Raw genomic sequence first — 22,960 nt, 5'->3', positions numbered from 1 at the left:
GGGAGAGGGAGGGAGGTGGAGAGGATTGAGCAACCAGGAAGGGGGAGAGCAGTGAGTGATGGGGGAAGAGGCAGGACAGGGGGCAAGGCCTAGGGGGAAAAGAGGTGGGGCGGGGTGTGTGTGTCTGGTTTCCAAAAATTAGAAAGTTAGCAACCCTACTCCCCATGCCATGGGCCAAGGGCATAAATGGTGGAGTCCCCGATTCCCTTTCAGTTCCTTCACACCAGAATCATGATGAGATAGACTCCAAAGACGAGGGGAAGGAGGGTAGGCTGTGGGCTCTCACACAGTCATAATGCAGTTAAGTAACAGATTTTTCTTCTTTATGTGATTGCACACATCCATTCCACGTAGATGACACCCAAGCAGTGCATCATGGTGGTGGGGCCTGGAGTCAATTTGAAAAGGGATTGAACCATTGCTCTCCTAAAGTCAAGTCAGCTCTGGAGGCTGCAATAATCACATAATGCTTGGCAAAAATGTGCCTCGAGGACCATGTCTCTGCTTTACAGATGTCCTCTATAGGCAGGGCTGACAAGAGGGGGGGAAGCCGGTACAAATTACCAGGGCCTGGCGGTCCGGAAGGGGAGCCCGGGGGCCTGGCTCCCCCACCCCCCTATTGGCTCTGTTTAGCTGGTCCGCCCTTGCTGGGGGGCCCAAAAAAAATTTTTCATTGGGGCCCGAACCCGCTCTCGGTGGCCATCTATAGGTACATCTCTCAACAAAGTCAGGCAAGTTGCTTGGGCTGTGGTAGAATGCGCTGCCACTCTTGGAGGACATAAGGTGTTAGCTAGCTCATAAACTAGGGTTGCCAGCCCTCCAGGATTGTCCTGGAGTCTCCATGAATTAAAGATTAATCTGTAATTAAAGATTATGTAATGTGATGAAATCTCCAAGAATATGCCCAATCAAAATTGGCAACCCTACTCATAACATGAGATTATCCAGCGAGAAATTTCCTGGGCTGAAACTGCCTGACCCTTTATCCATCCTGGATGGGATATACCGTATATACTTGTTTATAAGCCGAATTTTTTTTAGTAAAAAAGGGAAGCACCAGAGACGGGGGTCGGCTTATGAACGGGTATAGAGAGGGAGAGGTGGGACACAGCCCCCCCTTCCCCCAACAGAGGGAGCAAGGAGAGGCAGCACAGCCGGCAGAGAGAGAAGGGAAGAGGCAGGGCCAGAGTCTCTCCGCTTCTGGCCATGCCGCTCTCCCCCACCAGCCTCCGAAGCAGCTGCAGCTCCGGGGCTGGCAGGCTACAGCCGTGCCGCTCGGTCCCGCCCCCCAGAGCAGGCTGTGGCCGCGCCGGCCAGGCACCGGAGCACGCTGGGCCATGCTGCCCTGCCCGGCCCAGCCCGCTGGAACATGCTGCGGCCATGCCACCCGGTCTGGCCCACCGGAGCAGGCTGTGGCCGCGCTGCCCAGCCTGCCAGAGCAGCTCCAGCCAGGTCAGAGACATCCTCCCCTAGCCCTCCCCAGATAAGGTGGGAAGGGATGGGATGGGGAGAGTGTGGGGGGTCCTCGGCTAGAGGTGGGGTCTTGTGGGGGGTAGTCACAGGGGTTACTCCCCTGACTCCCACCTTCTCCCCCCAACCCCCCAAAATTTCCCCACCAGTTGCTGCCCCAAGCCGTCAGGGTAAGCAGCTGGCGCGCCGGGACACTTCGTTTACTTAGGTTTACCTCCGTGTCTGTGGACGCTCGAGGTAAACAAACCAGCGGCTTATCCTGATGGCCCGGGAGCCAAAGTTTGCTGACCCCTGAATTATAGGGTCAGCTTATGAACGAGTTATAAAAATTTTCCATTTTTACTTATCCATCGGGGGGGAGGGGTGTCGGCTTATAAACAAACTGGCTTATGATCGAGTATATACGGTAAATAGATGTGGTCTATATAAAAAGAGGACACAACAAACATCTAGTGTAGGGAGTCTCTCCTCATCCTTATGCATACACTTCTCAGGGAAAAGGTAGGCAGATGGATTGCCTGGTTATGGTGGGAGCTGGACACCACCTTCATTAGAAATTCCAGATGTGGTTTCATTGAGACTTTGTATTTATAGAATGTGGTATGGGGGACCTGCCATCAGGACTTGCAGCTCTGCCCACTTCTCTTGCCCACGTGATAGCCACCAGGAAGGACACATTTGCTAATGGGTGGGCTAAAGAGCAGGTCGCCATTGGCTCAAATGGAGGCCCTATCAGAGCAGATAATACAAGGGTCAAGTCTCAAGGAGGAACCAGAGCCCCGATAGGAGGATGAGTTCTATTTATCTCTTTTTAAAAATCCAGCCTCCATGGAGTTAGAGAAAATTGACTGCACCTGGTTAGGAGGGTAGATAGCCAAGATTGCAGCTAAGTGTACTTTTAGTGAGCTAGTAGACAGTCACATTCCTTAAGATGTAGGAGATATTCCAAGACAATTTAGAATTTTGTTCCTGAGGGAAGTTATGACTCTCAGATCAAAATGTTTCCCCTTATAGAGCTAAGTACTCAAAGTAGATGTTTTTCTGCTGTTCTATAGAATACTTTGCACAGCCATCCGACAGCCAAGCCATCAGGTGGACGCTGTTGGGATTTGGGTGAAGGACTTGATGGTCATGCAGGCATACTGTGTCTTTGTCTGGGAGAAGCATTAGAGGTCATTGAAAAGAGAATTTTTGTAGGTTGGAGAACCAGTGTTGCCTCAGTCAAGCTGGGGCAATCAGAATCACATGGGATGACCTTGGGAACGAGCGGTACTGGGGAAAAACGTATGTCAGACTCAACTCCCAGGGAAGGAGGAACGCATCTGCAAGGGATCTGGGGCTGTGACCTACTCTGAAACAGAACTGATGGCATTCTGCTTGCTCTTGTAGCAAATACGTCCATATGGAGAAGTCCCCAAATGAAGAAGATTAATCTGATTATACTCGTTTCAAAAACCACTCGAGGTCTTCCCAAAGCATCCGGCTGACACGGTCTGCGGTTCCAAGGACAGTCACTGATGCAGAGTGATCAGTAAACTGGGCACAAGCAAACAATAAACATTTGAACACAATGAAACGTAAATGGATCCATCTAGGAACAAAGAACATCGGCCTTACTTACAGGATGGGGAACTCTATCCTGGGAAGCAGTGACTGAAAAAGATTTGGGGGTCATGGTGGATAATCAGGTGAACATGAGCTCCCAGTGCAACACTGTGGCCAAAACAACTAATGTGATCCTGGATTATGTAAACAGGGGAATCTCAAGTAGAAACAAAGAGGCTATTTTACCTCTGTATTTGGCACTGGTGCAACCGCTGCTGCAATATTGTGTCCAGTTCTGGTGTCCACAATTCAAGAAGGATGTTGATAGAATCATAGAGTATCAGGGTTGGAAGGGACCTCAGGAGGTCATCTAGTCCAACCCCCTGCTCAAAGCAGGACCAATTCCCAACTCAATCATCCCAGCCAGGGCTTTGTCAAGCCAGACCTTAAAAACCTCTAAGGAAGGAGATTCCACCACCTCCCTAGGTAACCCATTCCAGTGCTTCACCACCCTCCTAGTGAAAAAGTTTTTCCTAATATCCAACCTAAATCTACCCAACTGCAACTTAAGACCATTACTCCTTGTTCTGTCATCAGGTATCACTGAGAACAGTCTAGATCCATCCTCTTTGGAACACCCTTTCAGGTAGTTGAAAACAGCTATCAAATCCCCCCTCATTCTTCTCTTCTGCAGACTAAACAATTCCAGTTCCCTCAGCCTCTCCTCATAAGTCATGTGCTCCAGCCCCCTAATGATTTTTGTTGCCCTTTGCTGGACTCTTTCCAATTTTTCCACATCCTTCTTGTAGTGTGGTGCCCAAAACTGGACACACTACTCCAGATGAGGCCTCACCAATGTCGAATAGAGGGGAACGATCACGTCCCTCGATCTGCTGGCAATGCCCCATCTTATACAGCCCAGAATGCCGTTAGCCTTCTTGGCAACAAGGGCACACTGTTGACTCATATCCAGCTTCTCGTCCACTGTAACCCCTAGGTCCTTTTCTGCAGAACTGCTGCCTAGCCATTCGGTCCCTAGTCTGTAACAGTGCATGGGATTCTTCTGTCCTAAGTGCAGGACTCTGCACTTGCCCTTGTTGAACCTCATCAGGTTTCTTTTGTCCCAATCCTCTAATTTGTCTAGGTCCCTCTGTATCCTGTCCCTACCCTCCAGCGTATCTACCACTCCTCCCAGTTTAGTGTCATCTGAAAACTTGCTGAGAGTACAGTCCACACCATCCTCCAGATCATTAATGAAGATATTGAACAAAACCAGCCCCAGGACTGACACCTGGGGCACTCCACTTGAAACCGGCTGCCAACTAGACATGGAGCCGTTGATCACTATGAATTGGAGAGGATTCAGAGAAGAGCCATGAGAAGGATTAGAAAACATGCCTATAGTAAGAGGCTCAAAGAGCTCAATCTATTTAGCTTAAGAAGAGAAATTTAAGGGGTGACTTGATTACAGTCTATAAGTATCTACATGGGAAATAAATATTTGATAATGGGGACTTCAATCTAGCAGAGAAAGGTCTAAGACAATCCAATGGCTGGAAACTGAAGCTGGACAAATTCAGGACTGGGAATGAGGAGCTAATTAACAGTGAGAATAACCAAACATTGGAACAATGTATTAAGGGTCAGGCTGGATTCTCCATCACAGGGTATTTAAAAATCAAGATTGGATGATTTTCTAAAAAAATATGCTCTAGGAATTATAGTTGGGAAATGCTATAGCCTGTGTTATACAGCAGATCTGACTAGATGGATCTCAGTAGCTCCTTCTGGCCTTGGAATCTATGAATGTATCACCACTGTAGTCTTCAGTGACCACTCATGTTGGTCCCATATCTTCCTACTGACAGAGTCCCTCTGTGCATTCTTTTCCACAGCCAGATGCAGAGTTGGTGAATAAGAACAAGGCACAAAGGTAAAGGAGTTAAGGTCCATTAAGGCTCTGACCTCTAGCACATTAAGGTGGAGTTTTGCTTCCCATTGGTTCCATAATCCATGCATCTCTAGGTATTGACATGCACTTTCTAGTCCAGATTGGAGGCATCTGTTGTGTTAATGGGCTTAGAACAGACAGGCACGATGTACGTGAACATAAGAACGGCCATACTGGGTCAGACATATGGCCCATCTATCCCAGTATCCCATCCTCCAACAGAGGCCAATACCAGGTGCCTCAGAGGGAATGAACAGAACAGGTAATCAACAAGTGATCCATCCCATATCCCCCCCACTCCCAGCTTTTGGCAAACAGAGGCTAGGGACACTTCAGAGCATGGTTTTGCATCCCTGCCCATCCTGGCTAATAGCTCTCCTAAGACCCACTGTCAGGCGCTGCCTCCCATAATCAGGCCTAGTGGTTGGAGCATGGGCCGCAGCTAGGAGTAAGGTTGGGCCTCAGCCAACGGTGGTCCTGGAATCAAGATCTTGGTACAGGCCAGGGTCAAAACTGAGATCAGAGTCATAGCCAAACCAGAATCTAAATCGTAGCCAGAGTCCAGGTGCAGGCCAGAGGTCGAAGCTGGGTAGTCAGAGTCCAAAGACACACCAAACTGATACCGGAGCCAGAGTCCAGATACGGGCTGATGGTCAAAAATGGGTAGTCAGAGTCCGAGGGTTTGGGGGGTGATCAGGAGGTAGAGGCCAGGCTGGAGCGAGGTTAGTGCAGGGCAAGGACAATGCTGGGGCAGAAGCAGGCTGGGAATTACTGGAGTCTGGTGTACTCCAGGCAGCAGGAGGGTTCTTGGCCAGGTAGCGCTGTTGCTCAGATGGATCTGCAGCTCTGCTGGGGTTGTGGAAATACCTGACCCTGGGTTCATTTGACCCAGGCTCTGCTCAGTGATAGGTTGTTAATTAATACCTGAGTGCTGAGTCACCACAGCAGCTGGGTGAGGAGCCCTGGTTTGGCTGTGAGTTTGCCTCACGCCCCTGAGCTGAGTCCAAGCAGTCTTCAGCCCGGTAAGAGCCCGAAGGACCCTCTCGCCGGGTAAGACAGCTTTTTCCTAATTGAATCCAAACACTCTCCAATGAACATGACTCTCAGACAGTTGGGAGAAGTCAAGCCTGATCCTGATTTGCAGGTCCAGGCTGTGAAACAAATGGCAAGTTTGGGCTATGGAGCCTGACCCATCTTTTATCAGACAGCCATCTAGGTAGGGAAAGACGTGGATCCCCTGATGGCTGAGATGGGTACTTTGTGAATGCCCTTGGAGCCATGGACAGCCAAAAGGGAAGTACTTTGTGCTGGTAATGCCTCTGTCTCACTCAGAATTTTAGCTATCCACAGTACATCTTCCTGATGGCCCCGTGGAAAGAGGAGTCAAGCTGAGAGCCGGGTACCAGTCTCCTTGTGACAGAGGAGGATGATAATTTCCCAAGGTGAGAATCCTTAACTCTGAGATCCCGATGAACTTGTTTAGCCTCCTGCATTCCAGGATGGGTCTCGGACCATCCATGGTATTGGGATTGAGAAAGTACAGGGAATAGAAGCCCTTCCCCTGATATTCCTGAGGGACCTCTGTCAGAGATCTAGTTGTGCTTGCCTTTTGGAGGGACCCAACCACTGAATCCCATGTGCTTTTAGCTTGCTGACCTGTGCAGAGTTTAGACACTGTCCCCCGTTTTCGGCCTCTCCACATGCCATCCAGGGGCAGATTGCAAGTCTGACATGTCTCGACAGTGCAGACACACAGGACCCAATTGCTTAGATCCTAAAATTAGGGCTGTCCCCCTTGCAGTTCTAGCATGTTCCCTGAATCCCACCAAAGGTGTGAGCCTTCTGGTTTACAGTTTACATATTCAGGGGTATGTAGATAAACTTCCACTGTGGCCATGACCTTGGTGAAGACATGTGGAGTTGCCCAAAGGTAGGATTCTGTATTGATAGTGTGATGATCCTACTAGGAATCTCAGGTATTTTCTGTTAGTTGGATGAATGGAAATGCAAACATAGGCATCTTGTAGGGTAAGAGCTGTAAACCAGTCAAGATGATCCAAAGAGGAGGTTACAGAAGCAAGAGTAACCGTTTGGAATTTGAAATGATGGACAAAGGGTTTGAGACTCTGAAGATTGAGGATAGGTCTCCACACCCCTTTCTTCTATTCCTACTATTTTGTGATCAATAAGAAGCCCTTGCCCTGAACTCTAGGGGCACTTCCTTCTACTGCTGCCAATTGTAGGAGGACGTCTACCTCCTGCTCCAACAGTCATGAGAAGGGTCCCTGAGGAGGGACAGGAAGGGGGTGGGGGAGCAGGAGAACAGCCTGCAACTGGACGTTCACTATCTCAAGGACGCACCAATCCAAACTTATCCCAGCCCAAGTTTCCTGAAAATATGAAAGGCAGTTGCCAAAGGGGAGGGGCAGGGGAGAAGGGTCCAGTCAGGCTCTCAAGATATGCAACAAATGTTTTGCATGCTTGATGCTCCGTGGAGCAGCCAAGGAGGAGAGGGCAGAAAATCTCCTGCGGTGAAATCTCTACCCATTCCTCAGAGGCTCAGGTGATCTTTGCTGTGGGTAGTACTGGGACAAGGGTCTTTTTGTCTGTAGAAAGGCTACTACCTATACAAAGTAGCAATAGACAGCACCAAAGAGAACAGGGTTTCTCTTGAATTTTTAAGCGTGTGAAGTGCCTTGTTTGCACTGCTGCTGAATAAATCACTGCCCTCAAAACAGAAGGTCCTCTGTGGTTACTTGAACCTTTAGGGATTCCAGATGCCTGAAGCCAGAAAGATCTCCTCACTGAGACGGCAGTGGGCAGAGTTCTTGCTGCCACATCAGACACATCCAACACAGCTTGAAGCGATGTCCTGGCACCGAGTTGGCCTTCGGAAATGAGGCTCTTCAGCTCCTCTTGGTGTTCTTTTGGTAGTTTGTCTACCAACTTGGAGAGTCTATCCCAATTAAGGAGTCATATTTTGGGAGCAGTGGTTGGCTATCCTCATCTCTATATTTCCTGTTGAATAGACCTTCCAGCCAAAAAGGTCTAATTTCTTTGTGGAAAATTTGGAAAGAGTCCAGCAAAGGGCAACAAAAATTATTAGGGGGCTGGAGCACATGACTTATGAGGAGAGGCTGAGGGAACTGGGATTGTTTAGTCTGCAGAAGAAAAGAATGAGGGGGGGATTTGATAGCTGCTTTCAACTACCTGAAAGGGGGTTCCAAAGAGGATGGCTCTAGATTGTTCTCAGTGGTACCAGATGACAGAACAAGGAGTAATGGTTTCAAGTTGCAGTGGGGGAGGTTTAGGTTGGAAATTAGGAAAAACTTCCTAATTGTCAGGGTGGTTAAGCACTGGAATAAATTACTTAGGGAGGTTGTGGAATCACCATCATTGGAGATTTTTAAGAATAGGTTAGACAAACACTTGTCAGGGATGATCTAGATAATACTTAGTCCTGCCATGAGTGCAGGGGACTGGACTAGATGACCTCTCAAGGTCCTTTCCAGTCCTATGATAAGCACACAGGGATAAAATCAGAAAAGCTAAGGCACAAAATGAGTTACACTTAACAAGGAACACAAGAGGCATTAAGAAGAGGTTCTATAAATACATTAGGAGCAAGAAAACAACAAAGGAAAGTAAAGTATAGGTCCACTACTTAGTGGGGAAGGAGAGCTAATAATGGATTACATTGAGAAGGCTGGATATGCTTAATGGCTATTCTGCCTTAGTCTTCCCTAAAAAAGTTAATTGTGATCAGAAGCTTAACACAATTAACAACAAGCTGCAAGGAACACAAGCCAGAATAGGGAAAGAACACATTAAAAAATATTTATATCAATCATCAAGGCCTGATGAAATTCTCTCTAGGGTACTTAAGGAATTAGCTGAAGCAATCTTGGAACCCATAGTGATTATCTTTGAGAACTCATGCAGGATGTCCCAGAAGACTGGAGAAGGGCAAATATAGTATCTATCTTTAAAAAGGGGAACAAAAAGGACCTGGGGAATTATAGACCAGTAAGCCTAACTTAAACATCTGAAAAGATATTAGAGCTAATTATTAAACAATCAATTTGTAAGCACCCAGAGGTTATAGCTAACATGAATATGTCAGGTAATTTATCATGTAATTTCCTTTCACAGCGTTAGTGCCCTAGTGCAGTGGTTCTCAAACTTTTGTACTGGTGACCCCTTTCATATACCAAGCCTCTGAGTATGATCCCCCTTATAAATGAAAAACACTTTTAAATATATTTAACACCATTATAAATGCTGGAGGCAAAGCGGGGTTTGAGGTGGAGGCTGACAGCTTGCAACCCCCCCATATAATAACCTTGCGACCCCCTGAGGGGTCCCGATCCCCAGTTTGACAACCTCTGCTCTAGTGGGTGGGGGGAAGCTATAGGCAGCCCGTTGCAGCTAGTTGGTGGAGGCTTGGATCCAGGGTGGATCAGCAGCTCCCCATCAGCTCCCTGTTCCCCTAAGTTCCCTGTGCGGCAGCTGCCCAGCAGGCTATCAATTGCCGGCAGTTCAGCTGTCCTTTCCCCCACTGCCCTGTGCTGCTCCTGCCCTCTGCCTTGGAGCTGCTCCCGGGAGCCTCCTGCTTACTGTGCGGGTGGGAAGGGGAAGAAGGGGGCTAATGTCAGGGTGTCCCCCTTCCCCCTGCTCCTGCCCCACATTTACCCCATCTCCATAGAGCAGGCGGGGGAGCGGGGGACACGACAGGGCTCAGGATGGAGGGAGCTTGCTCGCAGCAGCTGCTGTCTCAACTTGCTGATCTAATTTAAAAAGGCAATGTACTTAGAGTGGGGTCAGCGTACTTAAAGGGGCAATGTGCATCTCCCTCTCACACATGGTGCGTGTCTCTGTCTGCCATGCTGTCTCCCTTCCCTCCATTTGTGCTGCCTTGTAGAGTGTGAGGCTACATTAGCAACAATGTGTTATCCCTTGAGGGCTCAGCCAAGTGCAAGCTCATCGTTTAGCAGTAAGGCATTCCCTGGGAAATATCCTACCCTCTTCCACCCTCTGACTCCACCACCTCAACCAAGCTTCACAATCATCGTTGCTGTGTACAGTATTAAATTGTTTGTTTATAACTTATACTGTGTATAAATATATATAATATAGTCTTTTGTCTGATGAAAAAAATTTCCCTGGAATCTAACCTCCCTCATTTACATTAATTCTTATGGGAAAATTGGATTCGGTTAACATCGTTAAAGTCGCATTTTTCAGGAACATAACTACAACGTTAAGCGAGGAGTTACTGTATAAGGTGGGTGCACCACTGGTTGAAAGACCAAACTCAAAGAATAGTTATCAATGGTTTACTGTCAAACTGGGAGGACGTATCTAGTGGGTCCCCACAGGGATCTGATACTACTGAATATTTTCATCAATTACATCAATAATGGAGAGGAGAATATGCTCATACAATCTGTGGATGACACCAAGCTGGGAGGGGTTGCTAGCACTCTGGAGGACAGGACATTTCTTAAAATGACCTGGAGAACTTAGAAGATTCGTGTAAAATCAGCAAGATGAAATTCAATAAAGACAAGTGCAAAGTACTACACTTAAGAAGGAAAAATTAAATACACAAATACATCTCAAATGCACAGCTACAAAACAAGGTAGGCAGTAGTACTGCAGAAAAGGATCTGGGGTGGATCAGCAGCTCCCCATCATAAATTAAATCTGAGCCAACAATGTGATGCAGTTGAGAAAAAGACTAATATTCTGGGGTGTACTGACAAGAGTGTCATATGTCAGACACAGGAGATACACATCCTGCTCTGCTTGGCACTGGTGAGGTCTGAGCTGGAGTACTGTGTCACATATGTTAAGGGCTGTTATAAAGAAGACTGTGATCAATTGTTCTCCAAGTCCACTGAAGGTGGGACAAAAAGTAATCCGCTTAATCTGCAGCAAGGGAGATTTAGGTTTGATTTTGGGGAAAACTTTCTAACTCTAAGGGGAGTTAAGCTCTGGAACAGGAGTCCAAGGGAGGGCTTGGAATCTGCACCACTGGAAGTTTTTAAGAACAAGTTAAACAAACATCTGCCAGGGATGATCGAGGCACAGTTGGTCTGGCTCCTAGTAAGGGGCTGAACTAGATGACATCTCAAGGTGCCTTCCAGCCCTATATTTTTATGATTCTATGATATTAGAACATCCTCTAGTATTGTGGAGAGATGATGCGGGGGGGCTCTAGGAAAAAAGGAAACAGATGAAAAGTTTTGGATTTTGGTAAGGGAGGGTTGTTTTTATAAAGCCAACAAGGAGAGGAAACCTAACTCAACTAACTCTACCTACTCTAACACTAATTATAGACATTAGTAAGGTAATAGTTAAGTCGCACAAAGCAAGGGAATGAACACTGCAGGGATTCTGTCTCACAGCCAAGGGCTTTAAGGAACTTAGCAGTGGCTGAGCCCACTCAACCTTATATGCCTTCAGTTACTGGGGGAAATGCAAGGACATCAGGGTGCTCGCCTGGCCCCAATGGACACTGCTATTGCACACACGGGTCGTGTGTGTGTGTGTCAAGAGTGGAATCTGTGTGGACAGTCACTCAGAGAGAAACCGAAGTTCCCCGAAACAGTGTTTCCAGATTAAAATGATCTGAGCTACACACAAGATGAACAGCCGTAACTAGGAGTGAAGAGAATAAAAGCAGTCAATGGACCAAAGGACCAGGATGCTCCCACTTACTGCTTTAGCATCTGTAAGGAAGTGAGAAGTTGTGAGGATTTTGCCTCCTTAATTCTATCCTTGCATTGCTTGAGACGATATACACTTGGCTCTGCTGGCAGAGATGTCCACAGGGACACAGACTTGGTGTGCAGAGCACAGCCATATCACAAGACTGAGGATCACTCTCCTTTGCATCTCCACTTTCCATTCAATGTGCACCTGCCGGAGCCAGAAAAGGCACTCACCTCTGGGCTGAGAAGATACCATAGAACACTGCAGAAGTCCCGTTTACAGAGTGCAAGGTAAATACATCCTTCAGTAAATTGAAGTTGGTTCCACTCTCTGGATCCAAGCAAACCAGCTGGGTCTTTAGGAAAGTTGTCCACCGCTTCTGCAGGGTCTTCAGGCCTCCCAAGTCCCCCTAGAGAGAGAGCAGAAAGGAGACATTTATACTCAGGAAAAAGAGGATTCATCTGCTGCTCTCAGCTTCTAGCAAGAGCTTATCTTAACTCATCCAAGCATCTTGGGTATTCTTCTGTTCAAGCATTAGCACTGTGCTTTCACTAGGGGCTTCTATGACCAGCAGGTCCATTCCAGTGTCCTCAAACACAGAAGGAGGCAGCCCCAAGATTAGGGCAGGATATGTATACAAAGTCAGACTGGAAATAAAGCATACATTTTTAACCATGAGGGACGTGATGGATTCTCCATCATTGACAAATTTTAAATCGAGATTGGTTGTTTTTCTAAAAGATCTGTTCTGGGGATTATTTTGGGGAAGTTCTATGGTCTGTGTTATACAGGAGATCAGACTAGATCACAATGGTCTCTTCTGGCATTGGAATCTACAAAATATATTGGAATGACAGAGTAGGGAAATGGCACTATATGTAAAAGAAAGCAGAGAGTCATATATAGTGAAAATCTCAAATAAACCAGACTGTACCATAGAATGCCTATGGATATAAATCCCCTGGTTGAATAATAAGAGTTTAACAGTAGGAATATACCACCAATAACATAACCAGGATGGTGATGGTGAAATGCTCTCGGAGAGTAGAGAAGCTCCAAAACCAGAAAACCCAATGGTAATGGGGGATTTCAACTATCCCCATAGTGACTGGGTACATGTCACCTCAGGACAAGATGCAGAAATAAAGTTTCTAGACCTCATTACTGACTGCTTCTTGGAGCAGCTAGTCCTGGAACCTATAAGGAGGGAGGCAATTCTTGATTTAGTCCTCAGTGGAGCACAGGATCTGGTTTAAGAGGTGAATATCGCTGAAATGCTGGGTAATAGCAACCATCATGTAATTATATTTAACATCCTTTTGGGGGGAAAATACCAAAGAAACCCACCACGGTAGCATTTAACTTCAAAGAGGGGAATGACACAAAAATGAGGATTGTTAAACAGAAATTAAAAGGAATAATCGCAAGAATAAAATGCCTCCAAGCTCCATGGAACTTTTTAAACATATCATAATAGAGGCTCAATTAAATGTATAGCCAAAATAGAAAATGCAATAAAAAACAACAACACGCAGATCAAAAAAAATGCCACCATGGCTAAACAACAGAGTTGAAGAGGTGGTTAGAGACAAAAAGGAATCCTTTAAAAATTGGAAGTTAAATCCTACTGAGGAAAACAAAAAGGAGCATAAATTCTGGCAAGTCAAGTGTCGAAGGAAAATTAGGCATGCCAAAAAAGAATTTGAAGAGCAACTAGCAAAAGAGACAAACTGACAGCTAGGGTGACCATATATCCCAATTTTATAGCGACAGTCCCAATATGGTGCTTTGTCTTATATAGGAGCCTATTACCTCCCACCCCCATCCCAATTTATCTGGTCACCCTACTGACAGCAAAGAATTTTAAGTACATCAGAAGCAGGAAGCCTGCCAGACTGATTGGCAGTGGGGCCACTGGCTGATTGAGGTGCTAAAGGAGGCTTAAGGAAGACAAGGCCATTGCGGAGAAACTAAATGAATTATTTACATCCGCCTTCACTGCAGAGGATGTGAAGGAGATTCCCACAGCCAGGCTATTTTTGTTAGGTGACGAATCTGAAAAACTGTCCCAGACTCAGGTGTCAATCAAGGTGGGTTTGGAACAAATTGATCAGTTAAACAGTAATGTCACCTGGACCAGATGGCATTCATTCAAGAGTTCTGAAGGAATTCATACAAGAAATTGCAGAACTAATAACTTATTGCTTAAATCAGCTTCTGTACCAGATGACTGGAGGATAGCGAATGTAATGTCAATTTTTTAAAAAGGCTTCAGAGGCGATCCTGGCAATTACAGGCTGGTAAGCCTAACTTCAGTACTAGGCAGATTGATTAAAACTATAGCAAAGAACAGAATTATCAGGCTCACAGATGAACATATGTTGGAGAAGAGTCAACTCAGCCTTTTGTAAAGGGAAATCATGCCTCACCAATCTACTACAATTCTTTGAGAGTATCAACAAGCACACATACAGGTTGATCCAATTAACACAATGCACTTGGACCTTCAGAAAAACTCTGACAAGTTCCAACACCAAAGGCTCTTATGCAAAGTAAGCAGTCATGTGCTGTTCAACATATTCATAAATGACCTGAAAAAGGAGTAAACAGTGAGGTGGCAAAATCTGCAGATGATACAAAATTACTCAAGATAGTTAAGTCCAAAGCAGACTGGAAAGAGTTACAAAGGGATCTCACAAAGCTGGGTGACTGGGCAACATAATGACAGATGAAATTCCATGTTGATAAATGCAAAGTAATTCATATTGGAAGACATAATCCCAGCTACACATACACAATGAGGGGGTCTAAATTAGCTGTTACCACTCAAGAAAGCTCTTGGAGTCATTGTGGATAGTTCTCTGAAAACATCTGCTCAGTGTGTAGTGGCAGTCAAAAAAGCTAACAATGTTATTACCTTTCCTAATGGTTCCTAAATCAGAAAATGTAATGCCACTATATAAATCCATGATATGCCCACACCTTGAATGACCATGCAGTTCTGGTCATCCCACTTCAAAAAAAGATATGTTTGAACTGGAAAAAGTGCAGAGGAGGGCAGCAAAACTGATTAAGGGTATGGAACAGCTGCTGTATGAGGAGAGATTAAAAAGACTTGAACTGCTGATTTAGAAAAGAGATGGCGGGGGGGGGGGTGCTCTGCTAGAGAATGGTGTGGAAAAAGTGAATAAACCACTCTCAACAGGCCAAGATAACAGAAAGAAAGTTTCAATTGGCAGAATACATAACCACCAGAGGCCGTATTAAATTATTGATGAATGATCTTGAATGCAAGCTTGTCAGATTTCACAAGCTACCCAAACTGGGCATGGTCTGTGTTACAGCTAACATAACATGTTAGACAATAGATAAGCATGTGTAGCTGTAGCTGTGTCAGTCCCAGGATATTAGAGACAATTCATATAGGAAAACAATAAAAGACAAAAACCACCCTGTCACTGGTGGATGAACACTTTTCACAAAGTGATCACCCTATATCTGACCTCTTAGTCCTCATCTTCAACGGAAACCCGCACAACATTTTCAAAAGACAAGCCTGGGAGCTTAAATTCACTATTCTGCTATACACTAAAAATCATGTACTGGACAGAGACACTGGATTTATGGGTTATTACAACAATCTGTAACTCACTAATACCCCCCCTCCCCCGCCGTTTTGTGTCAACAGACCACTCTACCTTGAATGGTCCCTTATAATACATGCTAACTTATGCTAAACAATCTGGTGCACATAGCATTTAGCTGTGATGCGGTAAGTACCTTTCCCAGTCCTGAAGCAGAGCTCTGAGGGACTCAAAAGCTTGTCTCTCTCACCAACAGAAGTTGGTCCAAAAAACATATTACCTCACCCACCTTGTCCCTCTAACAGATGAGCATTGAGCTTTGCAATACACAGACAGGCAGACTCCCTGATCATGGAATTTACAATGATAATGAAGGTAAAGCCACACCCTGCGCTGCACAGCAAGCTGGACTTAGATTCTGCAGGGGCACACTGGAAGGTTTGCAGTAAATGCAGATAAATTACAAATAAAGCATTTTTATTAAACATGGATGTGATCAGTAGTCAGAATGGCAACCTGTGTTCTTTATTTGTATATTATTTTAGAGCCTATAGAGCCTTTAGTACTGACAGATTGACTCCCGCCTCCGATCAGCCCATGATGCCATCCTGCACCACCCACTTGTAAATTTTCAAACAAGCACCTTCTGTGCTTTTTCCCATGCTACCTCTTGAGCATGGAAGGTGCTCCTCACAAACATCTGCAAAACGAACTCACTGTTCTCCTTCAAATGCCGTCTTAAAACTGCCGTGAAGCCTACAGAAATTTGACAATGTTTAGGCTGCTACTTCACTGATACCACTGTCTTTTGTGCTGACCAATACTGTCTCATTGTTTCCTTTTACTCCATCTGTATCCATCAGTCATCTCTCGTCTTAGACTTGCATTGTAAGCTCTTGGAGGCAGTGACAGCCTTTTGGGTCTGTATTTGCACCTAGCACAATGGGCTCTTGGTCCATGACTGGGCTCCTAGGCACTATGATAATATAAATAATGATAATAAATAAGAGCCGAATCACACATCAGAGCCCTGTTGTGCTGGGTGCTGCATAGACACAATGAGAGAGGCACTGTCCCACAGGGTTCGTAACTTAAGACAAGCAGGAACAGGTGGACATAAGCAGCTAAGGAAGTGGGGGAGGGCATACTGGGGTAACATAGCAGAAAGACAGTTACATATTAATTTTTAAAAGGTATTCAACACGCAATCAACTTTAATGACATTGGAAGACCCTGCCTAGCCCTTTAAGCTGGCTATTTACTATTGATGTCACAGCAGATGTGGGGCTTGGAAAGGGTCATGGAGGAGGATAGGACAGTCTTTATGGACTAGCTCGTGGAGGGAAGAGGAGCCATGGAGGAAAGCACAGAGATGCTTGTGGGAGACGCAGACAAGCAGGACATGGATGACGGCCCATATGATGGAGAGGAGGAGACTGCACGGGAGGCAATGCAGAGGAAATACAGGCAGGAATGTCCAGGTAAGCAGCATGAGCTGAGGACAGAGATCATGGAGAAGTAAGAGAAGATGAGGCTGAGAGGCAGGAGGGAGAACTAGGAGTTCAAAGGGAGCCCTCAAGGCTCAGCAGAAGCTGAACACGCTCTGCGGGTGCAGTGAGATAGGTTATTTTTGCAGTGGAGGTTTGGACAGAGACGAGAGGTGTGTGTGTGTGTCAGGGAGGCCAGAGAGGAAGAATTTGCTGTGGTGGAGGTGTGGATGGCCAAGGCCGGGACCAGAGTTTGGCTGTGTGGATGGAGAGGAGTGGACAGAATCTGGAGATACTAAACTGCGCTCTGCTGTGACAGAATCTGATCAGGGATGGAAGATGTTCTTCAGCAAAGAGAGCAGAGGGGCTCCAAGTCCACATGGACACCCCTGCCTCCAGGCGGTGGAAGGACATATTGTGCTCCTGACAGTGTTACGACAGTGAGATGTAAAAGTGAGGGGATGGCCATGTACCATCACTGCATATCCCATAGGCTCTTCTGGCAGAAGCAGGTTTCCAGTTCTGGTTGTGACAGTGCACCCCATAATGCTTTATGGGAATATGCTTATGAATGTACATATGACATAACTGGAATATGTTTTATGCTACATATGCCATGTAACATATCTCTGTAAAGGTTATGATCTACTAAATAGATTCATCCTATTTGTATGTATGTGTCATTTTTGTATTCAAAGTTATGAATATTGGCTATGTACTTGTTTAATTTTAAGTAGCCTCAGTGAAGCAGTTGGTCAGCTTCCTGAGAAAAGACTATTCTCAGTAAGTGCCCAATCAAGAAACACTTAAGCCAACAATGAACTTGGAGACAACAATCCACATATGAGCTTTCCCAGGCATGTGACCTGGCTGGTAAGGAACTCAGTCATGCATGGACATGTGACTTGCCCATGTGACTCCAAAACTCCATCTTGGAGCTGAATTCTGGATAAGAGAGAGGAGGGGGACCACCCACAAGAGAAAGTCTATTTAAGCCCCTGAAAACCTCTCCATTTTGTCTTCAGCTGGCTCAAGAGATAGTCTCTCTACACCCAAAGGTTACCTAAAAGAGACTGGAACAAAGGACAGTAACCACAGGGATGGGAGTGATTGCTGGACCCAGACTAGAAGGAGGCTAGTCTGTAAAAGAAGCTTACTGGAACATCTCTGACGGTGAGATTTCATCAGTAATCACTTTCTTACTGTATTAGGCATAGACTTGTATGTTTTATTTTATTTTGTCTCGTAATTTACTTTTTTCTGTCTGTCATTACTTGGAACCACTTGAATCCTACTTTTTGTATTTAATAAAATCACTTTTTACTTATTAATTAACCCAGAGTATGTATTAATACCTGGGGGGGAGGGGGTAAACAGCTGTGCATATCGCTCTATCAGTGCTATAAAGGGCGAACAATTTATGAGTTTACCCTGCATAAGCTTTATATAGGGTAAAACGGATTTATTTGGGGTTTGGACCCCATTGGGAGCGGGCATCTGCATGTTGGAGACAGGAACATTTCTTAAGCTGTTTTCAGTTAAGCCTGCAGCTGTTAGGGGACGAGGTTCAGACTTGGGTCTGTGTTTGCAGCAGATTAGTGTGTGTGGCTCAAACCAGGCAGGGCACTGAAGTCCTAAGCTGCCAGGGGAAACAGGCTCAGCGGTAGTCTCAGCACATCAGTTGGCAGTTCCCAAGGGGTTTCTGTGATCCAATCTGTCACACTGGTGTCCTGGCCGGAAAAGGGTAATTACTTTTTACCGCTTCCTGAGAGTGGCAGACATCCTCGGACTGGCAGGCAGCTTTCACCTTGCACCCTCCCTTCTGCATTGTGGAAGCCCTGGGGATTATACCTTGCAGACTCTGGCCACGCGTGGGACCTTCACTTGTTCATAGAAGTCATACTCTCTGGCTGTCTCCGTGAAGAAGAAATAGATTTTGTCATCCTCTCCACTCTCGCCCCCTCTCAGGAAAGTGGAGCCCACAAAGACTGGGTCTATGGATACAGGTGAGAGACAATCACAACAGGAAATGAACTATCGGAGGTTCAAATGCTGAACAAGGCAGATTCCACCCCACCCCCCCAGGTGACTACCACTGTTCCTGGGCAAAGGGCCAGTATATTGATATCATCCCTACCTGCCCTGGACACTCTCAGGGGCCAAGAGGAGGCAGGATTCACTTGGCATCTTCTCTGTGTCTCATCGGCCACTGATGGTCTCCAAGACTCCCACCCCCATCCCCCTCAGAAACCGCCATCTCCCCCCTTCTCTTTCTCTGTCCCCAGATCTGTTAGAGACTTAGCAAGGGCAGCATGTTGGACCCTGGACTTCAGAAAAGCAGACTGACTCCCTCAGGGAACTGATGGGCAGGATCCCCTGGGAGAATAACACAAGGGGGAAAGGAGTCCAGGAGAGCTGGTTGTATTTTAAAGAATCCTTATTGAGGTTGCAGGAACAAACCATCCCAATGTGTAGAAAGAATAGTAAATATGACAGGCGACCAGCTTGGCTTAACAGTGAAATCCTTGCTGATCTTAAACACAAAAAAGAAGCTTACAAGAAGTGGAAGCTTGGACAAATGACCAGGGAGGAGTATGAAAATATTGGTCAGGCATGCCGGAGTGAAATCAGGAAGGCCAAATCACACTTGGAGTTGCAGATAGCAAGAGATGTTAAGAGTAACAAGAAGGGGGGGAGGGATAGCTCAGTGGTTTGAGCATTGGCCTCCTAAACCCAGGGTTGTCAGTTCAATCCTTGAGGGGGCCATTTAGGGAATCTGGGGCAAAAATCTGTCTGGGGATTGGTCCTGCTTTGAACAGGGGGTTGGACTAAATGACCTCCAGAGGTCCCTTCCAACCCTGACATTCTATGATTCTGTGATTTCCATTGGTCACTCACCGTTCAGCCACGTCACTGAGATCTCTGTCCGGATGCGCTCCTCAAGGTTTCCTGTTGCTCTGGAGATGATGGGCTGTGTCCCCAGGAAGTTGCTGACAGTGGCAGCATACAGGACACCATCTAGAGGAAGGTCCAAGATGTGACAGGTGTGAAAGACACAAAGGACCAACGTGCAATGCAGGAAAAGAGATAGGGGAGGGGAAGGGAGTACACCGTGGCCAGGCTATAATGCAGAGCTGTGCCTGAACCTAGAAGGAAAATGTGCCAAATTGGGCTTTGGTGTAACATCTGGATGGCAAGGAGACGCTGGATTTTACCCCATTTTCCATCCAGGTTCAGCAGCTGGTTTAGAATGCTAGTGGCTACCACTTGTGGCCTCGGTGCTAACCCAGTCACGTGGCACCCTTCTCCAGGTGGAGATGGAAGAGAATCTTCCTAACCAAGTCAGTCACTGCACTCTGCCTGCCTACCCACGGCTCAAGCACAGGCAAGACATCGAGGACCAGGTTTGGGAGATTCTAGGTCATGGGGGCACCCTGGGCCTTGGTAGCCTCAGTCCTGGATGCTCAGGTCAGTGTATTTAAAAAGCATTCACTTTCAAACACTAAATGGTTCAAGGTGGTGCAGACCTCATGTGGCCCACGCCAGCTCCTGGAGTGGGCACCAGCAGATGCCGCTTTGTGATGTGCACAGTGTAATTTGTATCCCTCTCCAGCTCCGGGTCAGGACATGGATTATGGGGTTTTAAACGTAGGTCACCGGTTCCGTTCAGAGTAGATAGTAATCCCGGGAAGTCATTGCCCCCATGTAGTGACTCTGGGGAATGGAGGGCTGGTGCTTCTGTCCAGCTCCTAATAGACAGGTGTCCACATTGCCACTGTAACTAACCGGCCCGGCAAGCAGTCTCCGCAGAGGAGGCCAAGGACTGAATTCCCTTTACACCTGGACGGTGAGGGAAGTTTGTTTGCTTGCTGCTGCTACCCGCAACATGCTTCTTCCTTCCAGAGCCAGTCTTGCTCCCTGCACCGAGTTCCAGACCAAACCAAAATGCCGCTGACACTGCAACAAACGTACCGACCATTACGGCTGCTGACTCCTGCGTAGGCTCAAAGGGGCATTTCCCCCGGCCACTTTCCTGCCGCTCCACACTGCTGAAATTGGCCACTTTCTGCAATAAAAGCAGAGAAAGTTCAGCCACCCCGTTTGGGTTTGGGGAGGGGCTTACAGACACCATCCCACTGGGGGCTGTCTGGGGTGGGACAGGCTGATGTTAAGCTAGATTGTGTGGCCTCTCAATGGTGGAAGCCCCAGGACTTGTCCCCTCCCTTGTTTAACTTACTACAGCCAAGAGAGCATTTATTTTTTGCTGTAGTGCTTCGTTACAAAGGCCATTAACCACTCACTGGAGACCCCAATCCTTCCCTGGGTTCCTGCCTCATCACCACCCATCTCAGGACTGGAAATTTAATACATGGAGGGAATGTTCTGTGGTTAAAACACTGCCTGGGGCCTCAGGAAGGTTCAACCCCTGGTTCTGACATGGACTCCTGGCATGACCATGGGCAACTCACTTCCCTTTCTGCACAATGTGGATACTACTTCCATAGCTCACCAAGAGGCAGAGGGTGAATTCCTTACAGCCTCTGAGGGCTCGAATTAGAGTGATGAAGCCACAGAAAAGCCTCTCATTAGCTTTAGGTTCATCCTTCTTGATCTCTGCCCATTTCCCCAAGCAGGCAGCACTGGACTCTTCTCCTGGCCCATTCAACCCCCCCGCCTTATTCCCTCCCCCAACAGGCACTGGGCCCTTACAATGAAGCCGCACTGTGGATCAAAAGCAAAGGTCCCGCAGGTGAAGAGGTGGCTCTCATCAGCAAACTCCAGAATGCGGATGTAATTGTGACACTCTGCCTGCAGGGACAGAGCAAACAGTCATGACACAGGCACTGTGAAAAGCACAACCAGCCACTGATGTCAAGGATTGAGTGCAAGAGGAGAGAAGTGCATAGGCGCCGACTCCGTGGGTGCTCTGGGGCTGGAGCACCCATGGGGAAAAATTAGTGGGTTCTCTACACACACCGGCAGCCAAGCTCCCCACCCCACCCTGCCCTCCCTCACCTCACCTCCCAGCACGTCATGTCTCTGCTCCTCCCTCCCTCCCAGCGCTTGCCACTGTCAAAGAGCTGTAGTAAGCGCTGCGAGGGAAGAGGGAGAACGTGGCGCGCTCAGGGGAGGAGGCGGGGAAGAGGCGGGGCTGGGACAGGGATTTGGGGAAAGAGTCGAATAGGGGCAGGGAGGGGGTGGAAACAGGGTTGGAATGGGAGCGGGAGGGGGAGGAGTTGGGGCAGGGACTTTGGGGAAGGGATTGAAATGGGGGCAGGAGGGGGTGGGGTAGGGGTTGGAATGGGGGCAGGGCCAGGGGTGTCACGCACCCACTGGCGCCAGAAGTTGGCGCCTATGGAGGAGCGGACCCCTCTTACTCACGTAAGTAGTAATTGCAGGGTAGGCACTCACAGCCATGTCAGTAGGTGACATAACTACTCAGTTCCCCGCAGTAACCGACAACATGCTGGGGACACTGTGTGAATGTGTCATATCCATGAGTATGCCTGACTTTTCAGCCAATAGAGCCAGAAGAAGCACCTAAGAGAATCTTTACCATGAAGGACAGACCACGAAATAATAGAAATGCAGAGCTGGAAGGGACCTTGAGAAGTCATGAAGTTCTATCCCCTGCACTGAGGCAGAACCAGGTAAACCTAGAACATCCCTGACAGGTGTTTGGCCAATCTATTCTTAGAAACCTCCAGTGATGGAGATTCCACAACTCAGACTCAAAGGTCAGAAGGAACCATCATGATCATGTAGTCTGACCTCCTGCACATCACAGGCCACAGAACTCCACCCTCCCACTCCTGTAATAGATCCTTCACTTCTGCCTGAGTTACTGAAGTCCTCAAATCGTGGTTTAAAGACATCAAATTACAGAGAATCCACCTCCTTTGGAAGCCTGTTCCAGAGCTTAACTATCTTTATAGTTAGAAAGATTTTCCTAATACAGTAGAACCCCGTTTAACCATCTTTCTGTATTAACTGAACCAAGCCCTTCCGCCTGGGCTTGACAGCACAGGCCCCTCACATTCTCCTGATTACACTGGTCTACAATTTTTGAGAAGTGGTCTGCTTCAGAGATAAAATGTGTTATTTATTATGTATTTTGATGTGCTGAATTCAAATATGACAATTAAAACAACTGATTGGCTACTGTTTCTAAGATATTTAAGTTTTTTCATTTTATGTCGATGTAT

At 46.9% G+C, this 22,960-nt stretch overlaps 1 protein-coding gene across 2 annotated transcripts in view; it reads right to left on the bottom strand.

The window, feature by feature from the left end:
• Positions 1–22,960, bottom strand: part of SEMA4F (ssemaphorin 4F) — a 217,708-nt gene that overhangs the window by 52,375 nt on the left and 142,373 nt on the right. For both annotated transcript variants that reach the window (XM_065598374.1, XM_065598373.1), the window contains exons 4-8: positions 21,465–21,559; positions 20,727–20,820; positions 19,653–19,772; positions 18,606–18,748; positions 11,917–12,092 (exon numbers count right to left, since the gene is read on the bottom strand). In XM_065598374.1, coding sequence (XP_065454446.1) covers positions 11,917–12,092; positions 18,606–18,748; positions 19,653–19,772; positions 20,727–20,820; positions 21,465–21,559 — 628 coding nt within the window. The remainder of the gene's footprint in view (positions 1–11,916; positions 12,093–18,605; positions 18,749–19,652; positions 19,773–20,726; positions 20,821–21,464; positions 21,560–22,960) is intronic.

Source organism: Chrysemys picta, chromosome 5, assembly GCF_011386835.1.
Source record: "Chrysemys picta bellii isolate R12L10 chromosome 5, ASM1138683v2, whole genome shotgun sequence".
In the NCBI taxonomy this organism is placed as follows: Eukaryota; Metazoa; Chordata; order Testudines; family Emydidae; genus Chrysemys; species Chrysemys picta.
Note: the sequence above shows the minus strand (reverse complement) of the source record. Positions and strands in the feature narration are given on the sequence as shown.